General features: G+C 39.8%; 1 protein-coding gene and 1 long non-coding RNA gene across 23 annotated transcripts in view; one reads left to right on the forward strand and one right to left on the reverse strand.

The window, feature by feature from the left end:
- Positions 1-13,267, forward strand: part of dmd (dystrophin) — a 1,604,005-nt gene that overhangs the window by 186,396 nt on the left and 1,404,342 nt on the right. For 10 of the 22 annotated variants that reach the window (XM_069890126.1, XM_069890117.1, XM_069890112.1 and 7 more), the window contains exons 1-2: positions 518-627; positions 809-1,084. The exons of 2 other annotated variants lie outside the window; for them this stretch is intronic. In XM_069890126.1, the coding sequence (XP_069746227.1) occupies positions 961-1,084 (124 nt within the window). In that variant the 5' untranslated portion in view covers positions 518-627; positions 809-960. Of the gene's footprint in view, positions 1-510; positions 628-808; positions 1,085-13,267 lie in introns of those variants that run through there. 10 more of the 22 variants (XM_069890110.1, XM_069890114.1, XM_069890115.1 and 7 more) reach the window with 2 other exon arrangements.
- Positions 6,606-11,994, reverse strand: LOC138739851 (uncharacterized). The gene is made up of 3 exons (XR_011342481.1): positions 11,790-11,994; positions 7,331-7,422; positions 6,606-7,229 (listed from the first exon to the last, which is right to left on the reverse strand). It is a non-coding gene; the product is annotated as an uncharacterized lncRNA (long non-coding RNA).

Below are 13,267 nucleotides of genomic sequence, written 5' to 3' on the forward strand. Positions count from 1 at the left end.
AAATTCAAATTGTCTTCATTTGACTGGGGCATTTGTTCCATATTTCAGTAATCTTACCAAAGAAATTGATTTAATTTGAAAGTGCCTTCAGATATACCTGACATGATAGCAAGAAGTGGATGTGGTTTTAGTTATTGGAAAATAATTTCCTTGTGTAAGCCACCACGACATTGCTTGAGGCTCCAAAAATAAAATAATCTGTGATTCAACCTCAAAGAAGGAAGAAAAATTATGCATTCAAGAACAATTGCTATTCACGATTATGAGGTCCCAATCTCTCCTTCTGCTCAAATACTTTTGAGAAGTCATTGTAATTGTAATGTAGGAAGTACAGATGCCTGTGTTACATTAAATAAAGCTCCCGCAAATGGCTGATAACTAGCTGGTCTGAGAATGAACAAACATTGGCCAGGACAGGGTGGATGGGAGAAGTAGGGGTGGGGGAATGAGATGGGTTAGAAATTAATTTCTGTTCAAAATACTGATTGGTTCATTTCCATTTCAGTGACATCAAAATCTTAGTTTGCAAATGGCACCAAATTAATGATGGATATGAGAGCGAATTTATTGTCGTACACGTTGTGTCATCCACATGCACTGAAATTCTAACTTGCTGTAGCTGAACAGGTAATTTGGGATTTTAAAAATATCAATGACAAACAAGTACAAAAACTGGAATAGTATACAAAATTGAATTAAAAACCCACAATAAATACTCTAATTTATCCAAATAAATATTCTCATTTATCCAAATGGGTAAAACGTGACTTTGTAATAGTGTAAACAATTCTTTTGTGTTTATGGTCAGTAAAGAATGTCATCTCAGGGAGGAGTCACGTGATGGAGTAGTGGCCGGTCGGGGAACTCCAGCCCTCTCCGGAAAAGTTTTAAAAAAACACAGAAAACACAAAGGCACAAACACAAAAATTAAAATAAAGTGAAAGTAAAGGTGGGAAGAAAATGGCAGCGAAGAAAGAAAAGTCGAAAGCAACGGGAAGAAGAAGAAAAGACATCGGAAGAAGAAGGGTGAAGGCCTTACCTGTCCAAGGAGGCCCGCTGTGGAGAGAGAAGCCCGCTCCCTCAGGTCAGTCGAAGTCCCGAGCTCGGGACTACAAAAATGGCTCGCGGAGCCAAGTAAAAGTGCACAACCGCGCATGCGCAAGACAAAGAATGTCATCTCAGGTTACAGTGGGAGAGAGGCCATCTTGGGCAGGCAAATGAATGGCTGATAGAATTTAACTTGGACAAGTGCAAAGTGATGCAATTTGAGAAGTTAAATGAGGCCAGGACATGGGTGACCAATATATATTTACCTGAAATTGGGTCTGCAGGTCAACTGGGTGGTGAGAAAGATGAGTGGCATTGAGTCTCAGAGTTGGTGCACCATGTTTCAGTTTCACAAAACATTGGTCAGGTTGATCTTGAAGGATTCTCTGCAGTTCTCGAAACGGGAAGAAAGACATAATTAATGTAAAAAGGATGCAGAAAAGATGGAAGTTGTCTGGATTGGCAAGCTTGTAAGGAGAGGTTGGATAAGCTAGATCTGTTTTCCCCTGAGCAAAAGAAGTTGAGAGGTGACATGATAGAGGTTTATAAAATTATGAGGGGCATAAATAGGGTAGATCACCAGTATCTTTTTGCTGCTTCCTGTGGTATGGTTGGTTAAAAACTAGAGGGCATTGGTTTCAGAGGGAGTTTTAAAGTGGTTTCAGGGTAAAAATTTAGAGCAGGATTTTATAACACAAAGTCAATGGTATACAGCATGAGCTGCTGGAGGAGATCGAGGAAGCAGGAACAGTAAAAATGTCAGAGGCATCTGTACATGTACAGAAAGCCACAGCAGGGTATGGAATTAACGGGATTAGTATAAATCGGGATGCCTAAACTCAGTCAGCTGAAGGGCCTCTTTCTACACAACAAAACTCTGACTCAATTGAAGGGACAGACATAATGTATCATCCAGAAGATGGCACTTCTTTGTTCAAAAGGAGTGTGTGATGAATCAGCCTCAGTTTATGCTAAAAACTTTGAAATAGGACTCGCATGTCTATTCTTTAGACACAAGGACTGAGATTGCATTGATGTCAGAAACCCCTTTGAAATTTGCATTCATGGCTGTGGTTGGACATCACAGCCTGTGCTGTAGATAGTCCTTGTTGCCAAAAATAGTCACACGTGACTTTTGCACGTGCAGCCATGTACTGTAACCCGAGGGCCAACTGTGTTGTAGGTTAGCCTGTGATGGGAAAAACATCCGCAAAATGTGAGAAAAGTCATTGTAACAAAATCACTATGAGTTATTCTGTCTTGTCATTTGTTGGAGGCAGCTAAGCTATCACTTGTGTTACCATGATGGAAAAATGGTGTCTGTTCATAAAAATAAACTGATTGGGTTGCAAGTACTGAAGATGCAAGAATTATTCACTGGGGTCGTGTGAAAATTTTCTGCGCTCCATTGAACCGTCTGATTTTGTGGCTTTGTTATGCATGCAATGAACCAGGCTGGATCAAAAAATGATGAGTGACACATCCATATAAGCTGAGTGGCTAGTACGATTAGCTCATGCAAAGCTGTATTTTTGCACTGGAGCCTAATCCATTTGTCTTGGTTTATGTAGCAGAATAAGAAAGTGACACAAAGATGACAATAAAAACTCCTTTGGTATGTTACCTTGAAGATGGCCTCTTTTCACTGGTGGTTGTAGGATTGTGAACCCTCCGCACCAACTCCAGGGCAATTTGTGGCCAGGCTGAAGGCACGGACGTATTAACAATGTGGATGAAGACTTGGTCGTCACAGCCAATGGTATACATTAGGCCCTTTTACACTGCCCGTGAAAGAAGGTAATTAACTGCCTTTTTACTGTTTCGCTGAACTGTGTGAATGCGACCGACACGGGATGGAGGGTTATATTCATCCCAGTACTTACCTGCCAAGGTAGGTAGTATCAGAGCTGACACGTTTCATATTGGTTCCAGTGTAAAAGGCTTACCTGTCTTTCCGGGACACTAACGCTGTAATGCTGTAGGTCCTGCCTCCTTCTGCATCAGAATGCTGGGTCCCAGTGTAAAAGGGCACATTGAACCGGCTTTTCTTGGTTCAGTGTTAATGCTCTGATCTAACCCAACCTGGCTTTAAATGCGGGATGTCGTCTCGCCTGTTTATTGGGATCTCTGTGTAAAAGGGCCTATTGAGTTTTCCTCAAATACACAGACTTTGCATCCATGGCAGTGTCTAAGGTAGATAGTGCAGAAAAATAATGGATCTTTTTGGTATGTAAAAAAAAATCAGGTCAATGAAGGATTGAACCAACTCTGTTTGGGAGACAATAGATCTTGGCAAAAAGGTGCAAAGTGTAGATGTTTACAAGATGTGGCGAGAACTAATGTACCATTTCAGGTTAAATGAATTCTTATGAGAGTGCTCAATCAAATAGTGACTCACTTGAATCAAAGGAATATTTTGTTGTGGAGATGCACAGGAGAATGGTGATGCTGGAGTCTGAAGCTAAATACACTCTGCAAGGCACACTAGAAGTGCAATGATGCACTCTTCACTTGCCTGGATGAGTGCAGCTTCACTGGCTTGCAAAGCTTGATGCTATACTTGACGAAGCATTCCGTTCGCTTCCTGAATGTTTGCCCCTCCACCACCAGAATATGGCGGTTACAGTGTGAAGCATCCACAAAATGCATTCTTGCCATGGCAACGATATCCACGCTTCACAGAGCTATGATATAAATGTTTTGGGCCAGAACCCTGAATCAAGAAAGGTTCCAGCAGGAAACATCATCAATGCTTTTTATCCCACTGAACCTGCTTGACTTGCTGTGCTCTTCCAGTAGATGTGTTTTGGTTCAGATTCCAACATCTACAGTATTGTATGAATCCACATTCTACATATTTTATAATGTACTGTTCTGATCTTGGAGTTTGGGCACTTATTGTTGTAGATGCCGGGTAAGACTGCAGTCAGGTGTCTGTGCATATACATTTTCTTTGTCAGACTTGGTTTCCTTGAATAGCATTTCTGTCACATTTCCAGGCCATACATTGTGGTCACATTGACCGGCTGTATGTGGCTGTCTAATTGCCGCGGTCTCGTTGTCGTGTTGTACATGGCGGTCTCGTTGTCATTTTAAGAGAAAAGTTATTCTCGCACAAAAGAATCCTCTTGCACTCCTTTTGCTTTGACTATATGTGGCACATGCTGATTGGTTTGTCTTGTTACTATGGTGATAGTTTTGAAGTTCACACAAACCCTTTTCCTGTACTCTGTCATCCTCTTTGTTCTGCCTTGGCACCACCAACTGTTGCTGTGGGTGATGCACTCTCAAGGTCGTGCTTTCTGCCTTCCTTATCTACAGCAAATCTTTTGTATGTTTGCTGCATGCACATTTTTCTCACAACAGTTTTAAGGCAATTTAACCCTCACCCACCCTTAAGCTGCACCTCTATTCAGAATTAAGATTTATTTTCAGAGTATGTGCATAACATGACATCACATACAACCCTGAGATTCTTTTTCTTGTAGTAATGCAGAATTACCACTTACTGGTAGTGCCAAAAAAAAAATCTGTACACATATAAATAAATAAAGAAATATAAACAGCTGTGCAATACAAAGAGGAGAAAAATTAGACAAAAAAGTGCACAAATGAGTTAGTGGTTGAGGAGTCTGATCATGGAGGGGTGGGAGCTGTTCCTGAACATGGTAGTGAAAATCTTGTGGCACCTATACCTTTTTCAAGGTCGGCATCAGAAAAAGTCTTAGTGAGGGGCACAATCTTATATTTTAAAACTTTCTCGGGGGGTTGGTGAGGGGGTTGGTGCTGCCTACCATGAACTTCCTTTGAGCACCACCACTGTCCCCCTTCCCCCTCCCTCCAACCTGAACAGACAAACGCACTGCTTTTATTGTGTAGAGACTATAGATGCTACTGCTGCGGGTGGGGGGAGGGATTCACAATACTTCATCTGGGGGAGCAATGCCTGCTAATGCCCCACCCCTTATTGCTGACCATGACCTCTTTCCTGATGGCAGCAGTAAGAACAGTCCATGTGTAAGGTGGTATAGATCTTTGATGATTGCTGCTGCTCTCTGATGGCATCATTCCCTGCAGATGTTCTCAATAGTGGGGAAGATTTTGCCTGTGATGTCCTGGAATATGTCCACTTCCTTTTGGAGGACTTTATGCTCAGAGATATTGGTGTTTTCATACCAGACATGATGCAGCCAGTTGGCACACTCTCCATCACGTGTCTGTAGAAATTTGCCAGGGTTTCTGATGACATACTAAACCACCGCAATTTCCTGAGGAAGTAGATGCACTGATGTGCTTTCTTCACGATGCCATTAGTGGGTTCGATCCAGGAAAGATTTTCCAAGATAGTGACTCCCAAGAACTTAAATTTGTTCACCCTCCCCACCTCTGATCCCCCCCCCAAATATCACTGGATCGTAAACCTTTGGTTTTCCCTTTTGAAGTCAACAATCAGCTCTTTGGTTTTGGTGACATTGAGGGTGAGGTTGTTGTTGGTGCACCATTCAGCCAAGTTTTCAATCTCCCAGCTGTATGTGGACTCATCACCCCTTTTTATACAACCAACTATGGTGATATTATCAGCGTATTTGTAGATGGTGTTGTGTCATACCAAGCCACTCAATCATAGGTGTAAAGGCCATCTAACTTGGAAATTGATGGTTCTTCGTTGATTACTTTGTGGTTACATTGCCAGGTCATACATTGTGATCATATTGCCACATGTTACATCATCAGCTGGATCCAAATTGTGGAACACCTTGCCTGACAGCATATTGAGAGTTCTTCACCAGGCCAAATGCAACACTTCAATTTGCTGGTTCCACTTTATCATCTCAAACAATTAGGAATGGACAATAAGATTTGGCCTTGTATACGATCCCTGTGAATAAATTATCTCAAAACTTGCTGCCTCATCTGCTCATTTGCTGCTCATCCTTTAATGAGACCAAGTTGTCATTTTCCCAGTGGATATAACTTTGTGTTTTTATTTGATAAATTATTTGGGAGGCCAGTAGTTTTACCCAAAATCATGTGAATGCACTTTTCTTGGCGACTGTGTTTGAAATCAGTAATGAATATTCTTGAAGAGTATTTAAACAGAAGAGAAATAAGTATCTGGATGTCAAAAAAAAGCTTCATATTAATTTTTCTTTCAATGCAAATTAATCTCAAGAACAGCCCTTTGTTTTTTTTCACAGCCATTTTTAAACCAGCTTTGAATTCATTTCTGACTTAATTCAACTCGATCAGTTTCAGTCTTTGTTCCTTTCAAAGCTGTTTTTACACTCTTGTCATTCAAATCTGCTGAACGTAATGGGATTCCACTGTATTTAATTTAATTTGGCAACAACAACAAATAAAAGCTTGTGTTTATTTTATAGATGATTGGAAAATGTCTTCCAAGGAATTTGATTGAACTCAAATCTTGGTTGGGGATGTGAGAACTGCAGACTTCATGTATTAAGTGTGCGTGGGGAGGTCCCAGATAATGTGGCATGCTGAGAGGAATTTTGACTTGTTTATTTTTCTATTTAATAACAATATCTTTCAACCACCATTTCTTTTTTGCTGACATTATTCTGGAATGGGGAAGCACAGTTAAGAATAGCACATCAAGAGAATTTTAACCTCAGTATGAGTATCAGTTTGTCCATTCAGATCATGAATTTAGGTTCGGCCTCTGCTTTATCCAAGGTTAGTTGAAGTTTCTGAATGTCATTTTTTATTTATTTGAGAGGATAAAGTTTCTAGTTCAAAACTTCAAAAAGGTATACCAATTCCAAAAAATAATTAAACTGAAATTATGAGCACTTACTCTTGGTACTGTATATCCAATCAGTGATAGTTGGGTTATGGATCAGGTCTTTCTTTTTAAAATTCTAATCATGTTGAAACTCTTCTTCTTCAATAATTTTTCTTCATGAAATAGTCACATGACAAAGGTCATGAAATAGATAATGACCCACTCCATCTGCTGGGCTATTTTTAAGAAAATGTCAGTCAGAAACGTAATTGGACAATGTGAAGAGTTGGCATGGTGTTGTCAACAGGGACAGTGAGAACAAGATGGTCATGTCTTGAATGACTTCTGGTTCCTGACTAATGAAGTCTTGTTGACAGCTATCACTGCGAAAGCAACTTGAACAGAAAATCCTGGAAACACTCAGTAGGTCTGACAGCATCTGGGGAAAGGAAAGGGAAACAGAGTGAATTTTTCAGGTCGAAAATGATCGTGTTACCCCTTCATTCTGCACAACAAGAACCATCTCCACTGCTCACTTACCATTCATTACACAGTCCCAGCTAGTAATTTCTTGTTTGATAGAAACATTCACACAAGAGATGGATGAGAGAGATCCAGTGTTTTTTTTCCCCCTGCAAAAATGAATTGGGAAGAAAAGGAGTGATTTCAAGTCATGTTTATTGGCATGCAATTGCATCAGTACAACTCCACGAAACAGCGTTCTCCCATTCTCAGTGCAAAACACGCAGACACATAGCTGGACAAGTATTCATAAATACAAATAAATATTGTTCATAAATATGAGGGTTCCAGATGACTATGTTTCAAATGTGTAAAGGTCACATCTAGGTTTGAACATGATGTTCAAGTATATTGTCATCCAATTGTACAAGTACAACCCAACAAAACTTTGTTCTCTGGTTCTTGATGCAAAAAACATTCAGACATGAAACACGTAAATAGTCAAACAATATATATGCAGTACTTGTGTGTATATACAAAAAAAAATATTGTAGAGTCTCGGAGGGTTTGTGCGATCTGTTCATCGCTGTCCATGGGAGGAAAATGCTTTTTCTCAGCCTAGTGGTTCTGGCTCTGAAACTCATGTATTTCTTTGCTGGCGGGTGTGGTTGAAAGATGCTGTGTGTGGGGTGAAATGGTTCTCAATAATTTTGCGAGCCCTCTTCAAACAACGATCCGAGTAGATCATGTTGATGAGGGGAAGGGAAACTCCAATGATCATCTTATGATCCTGTGGATTGACCTTTGATTCACTGCTCTACAGCAACCATACTACACTCATTCAGCCAGGCAGGCATTCTCGATTAGAACTCCTGTAGAAATTTGTCAGGATTGTAGCCTTGTGCGCCTCATTCTTCTCAGGAGGTGCACTCGCTGCTGTGCCTTCCTGACAAGTGAGGAGATTTTATGTGTCCAGGATAGGTCATTACTTAAGTGAACGCCAAGGAACTTGATTCTCTCTGCTCTCTCCACTCCCGAGCTATTTATATATAGTGGAGGGTGGTTGACCCTCATCCCCTCTGAAGTCCATGATCATCTCCTTTGTCTTGCCCATGTTGAGACTCCAGTTGTTATTCACACACTATTTCACGAGACTGTCTACCTCTTCTCTGTAGAGCAACTTATCATTGTTGCTGATGAGGCCAATGACTGTTATGTCACTTGCAAATTTGATGACTATATTGGACTAGATCTGGTGATGCAGTCATGGGTCAGTAGTGTGAACAGGAGTGGGCTGAACACCCAGCCCTGAGATACACTTGTGCTCAACATAGTGATGCTCGACATTCTGCTACCGACCTGACAGACTGTTGTCTTTCAGTTTGGAAGTCCAGGATCCAATTACAGAGAGGGATGTTGAGTCCCAGCGAGGATAGATTCTCCACCAACCTCTGGGGAATGATCGTGTTAAACATCGACCTGAAGTTGATGAAAGGCAGCTTGGCGTACGAGGTGTCATTCTCCAGGTGGTCAGGACGGAGTGGAGAGACAAGGCTACATCATAATGAATGGAATAGTTCAGTCTGTTGATGATTTGAAATAGGTCCAGTTAACAAGTTAAACTTGATTAGAGGCAGGGCTTAGAATTAATTAATTAATATATAATAGAATTAGATGTCTTAAAATATGTGATATGATACAACCTGTTACGATTATGTATGTAGATTTATATTAAACTCAAGATATTTTAAATAGAAAAGAAATAGGTCCATTGTCTTTGGGAAGTGCACTTTGATGCGTTCCATCACCAGATGCTAGAAGCCTTTATTAATGGTGGAGGTCAGTGCCACTGGATAGAAGTCATTGAGGCCTATTACTGTTGCCCTCTTTGGTACTAGAATGATAGTAACTGTCTAGAAACCCAAGAGGACGATGGACATATGCAATAATGTATTGAAGATCTCTGTAAGAACCTCCATCAGTTGGTCTGCACAGTCCTTCAGTACCTGACCAGGTACGTTGTCTGGTCCTACTGCTTTGTGTGAGTTCACCTTGCATAGGGTTCTCCTTACCTTGTCCGTGGGGACACAGAGCTTTCTTTGATGCCAGCCTGTTTTTCTTGTCAAATTGTGCATAGAGGATGTTCATTCCGTCTGGATGCGAGGCCTCCTTGTCTTTGACTCACAAGATTATCTTGTGGTCTCTTATAATTTTGATACATTGCCACATGCACCTCATATTGCAGAGTCTTACATCTATCTATGGATCCTCTGTGAGTTCCCAAGCTTTGCCTTCTGGATAAATGAGGGTTGGAGGAGAGAAGAATACAAATGTGCTTATTCTGGCTTGATAGGTTTTCGTCTGAATGCCTTTGAGAAAAGGAATGACCTAGTTTTAATATTTTTTCACTTGAATCATTTCATCTTTCTGAACAAGTTTGCATGAATATTTGCAACTCTGTGAGGCTCAATGATCTGGATCAGCTGGTCCATCAATATTTTGTCTAACCTCCAATCACTCATGCTATTTGCAGGTCAGCTCATTGGGAGTGGGTGGCACTTCCTTGCAGTTGTAATTTTCTTCCTTTATGCTTCCTTCCTTCCTTTCCAAAGTTGTTGACTTGTTCCTGTTTCTGATTTTCAGTTGTTTGCAAGTCCAAATAATGATGCTGTTTCCTGGAATTTAGTTATATACATTTCAGAGCACAAGTTGATGCAGTGAGATTACTGGTTGATTTATGAACAGTGTGGTTACCCAACCGGGTCATCTCATTTAACACGTGGTGAAAATTGAAGAAAGCTTCCCAATTCCTGTGGGACTCTCAAGAAATCTGTAAATGAAACTGGGGAAATGTTTGATGCCCAAGGGCAGTATTCTCTGACAACCACAGGTGATCTATGGGTATGTTGTAGATTGCCCAGAGTGAAGGCAAATGTGACATGTAAAAGTGGCTTGTCAAACAAGGTCAGCAATTTGCTGAGCAAAAGAATGAAAATTCTCTGAAAATGTTCCCTTGAGAAAAAAAGTAAAATCCCATTGGTGGTCTGGGAAAGGGCATGAACCTGCTAGCCCCACCCCAATAGTGGTCCTTGTGTTTCTTTTAGGTGACCTGTAGTCAATAAAGGAAGATGTAAGGTATGCTGTGGATGAGAAGGTTGGAGGACTGTTGCCTGAAGGGTTTAGTTTGCACAAAGCCACCAAAGCAAAGTCAACCTCCATTCTTCAATATTAGTGGTGTTTCAATATTTGATTGTAAGCAACCTGACAGACAGCTGGAATGTTTCCAGCTGCTTCAAGTTCAGAATTTTAAAAAAAAGTTCAATCAAATTTTAACTGTATGGGAGCACAATGCATTAATAATCCCTGAACAGCTGGCCTCAAGTGGGCCTAATCACCTTGTAATAGTTTTGTGAAGCACCAGATGCTTGAGAAATAAAGCTCCCCGATTTTGGTTGGCTTTAAATTATGTTTTATTATCAGCTTGCTTGTTTCTGCATCTAAATCATAAACTGCTGTTGTTCCAAAATGTGTTGAAAATATCGAGAAATTTGGAAAAGGATGTTTGAAAATAATAACTAACAATTATAGCCTATCTTGTGATGAGAGTTGTTGTTAAAATGACCTCTAGCAAGATGACAGCAAAGATGCTTTGCTTCTTTGGATGTATTTTCGTGAATTATTGGTGCTTATAAAAGAGAAATTAAACATCAAGGTTGAATTTCAGTGTCTTCAAATTACAACTTTTTTTATGAAGCTTGAAAGAGAAATAATCACTGAGAATCATTACTGTAGTTATGAAGAATGGACAACTGCATACATTTTCATCCGTCAACATTGAGCAAAACAGCTCCCTTGAAAGTATAATTAAGTCCTGGAGGTGTCACTGTGGTTAAAATTCTTCACTGAAAAGAAAGTAATTTGATCAGCAGGTAAAACATTTTTTCAACATTGACTCTGTCATATTTAATGTATAGTGGTGAATGGTTTCTATGTGGCATTCTTGTAACTTAGACAAGCTTTGGCATGCTGTGTGACAGTGTAACTGGATGACAAGGATCAGCACTGGGAAATTGGTTTGTGTTTTCTGCAGCTGTCAGCCTTAACCATTTAGCAATGTACTGAAACCTGGTGGAGCATTGCAGGAAATTTCTGAATTTTACAGAAACATGTCCATGACAAACAGTGAGTGAAGATGTTAATTTATGGTGTGAGATTTATTTCTTGCTGTATGTAATAAATTTGATAAATAAAGGTTGCCTTGAATTACTGTCAGTAAGTAAGGACTATCATATTATAATTTAATATTCCATTCAAGGCTTGACCTTGATTTTATCCCTTGAATAATTCTTTATCTCAGATATATTCTATGTAGGATATTGCGATTGTTTTATTAAACTGCTAATCCACTCAGTTATTTTCAGTTCACATCGAGCATAACCACCAGTTTGTTGGTGTGAATTGAATTCAGTTCTCTCTAATTATTGAATCATCTTGAGTAATGTTGGAACTGCCACAGAAAAAAATCACCAGATAGTACCTGTATTTGGAAGATAAAGTTGGTAGTCTTTCAGATTATAGCAAGTTGATTGTGAGATGGCAGGTTTTTTACTGCTGAACATTTCAAGAAAGTTTGCAAATATTTTTTGTGTGGGAGAAGCTAAAAAAAGTGGGCGATAATTCTGTCTTCACACCTCCTCATTTTTCTTTCATTCCATCCTGATTTCTTTATGAAATATCATGAACTTGGTCTCTTTGTTGGATCTACATTATGTTGCACTCAATTGTCATCTCTGACATATGTACACTCAGTGACATCATTTTCAGTTTTGCATGAGGGCCTGGAGAAAAGATCTGAATTTAAGTTTCAGTTCAGCGAAAGGTTATTCCATATCATTCAAGATCTGGAATAATACAGCAAACACGATACTTGAATCTTGGTTCATTGAAAGATCTTTTGTGTATTTTGTGTATCTTTTGTGTATTTTGCATCAATTTGTGTCTCATATACTGTTTGCTGAGGTATATTCCCCGGTAGTTTTTGGGAATAGCTATTTAAGTTTTAGGGCGAGATTACAAATGGCTGGCAGCAACCTCCATTACTTCCAAGGAAGTTGAACCTTCAGCAAAGGGTGAGGTATGAATAGACCTGGAAATGGATTTTTTGCTGGCTGAGGGGATAAAAGTTGCAAGATTCATATACTGTGTTGGAGTGGATATAGTTAAATGATGGGAAGATCTGAATTCCTTTTCCACCAGTTGACCATTCCATTGCAGGCTGTGTTTAACAAATAGCTTATCCATTCCTGTCACTGTGTTGACAAATGGATGAGTTTAAATGATCCTGGTTGGAAGAGTTAGCAATTTGCAAGGTGGGGAACATTGAAAAATTTTAAATCTGAGTGACATTCTGATCATCTGAGTGGGTTTAAAGCCTAATGTTAAACATTTTCTTCCCTGGAAATAAGTCCTAGGCATTGAAAAAAAAATCAAGCAAAGTGTGGCTGCTGCTGTTAATCCTTCACACGGACATTTATAGCAAAACTTTACCATTGGAAGCTTGAGGTTGAAGGTCAGTCAGCTTGTTTCACTTGAATTCAGAAAATATAATTTGATAATTTTCACATCATGGCCCCTGACCTCTGGAAACCTGCTGAGTTCATGCAGCTGTTTTTTTTTTAAATAATTTGTTTTGAGAATCATAAGGATATTTGTCAAATCCCCTTGCAATCTATGTTCTAAGTTAAAGTTCATTGTCACGTGCAGCAATATGGAGTGATGAGTTTGATTTAGTGAGCAGACGAGCTGGAGATCACAAACACTGTACAACAAGTAAGCTGCAGCACAGAGGTGCATAGTTGCAGAAAGATAACAAATAGAGACAGGGCAACATTTTAATTAAAAAAAATGCTGACATACAGCAGAGTAACGGGTCATTTCGGCCCTACGAGTCTGTGTTGCCAATTTTACCCCCCATTAACCTACACCTCCGGTCATTTTCCAATGGTGGGAGGAAAC

This window comes from Narcine bancroftii, chromosome 7 (genome assembly GCF_036971445.1).
Source record: "Narcine bancroftii isolate sNarBan1 chromosome 7, sNarBan1.hap1, whole genome shotgun sequence".
In the NCBI taxonomy this organism is placed as follows: Eukaryota; Metazoa; Chordata; class Chondrichthyes; order Torpediniformes; family Narcinidae; genus Narcine; species Narcine bancroftii.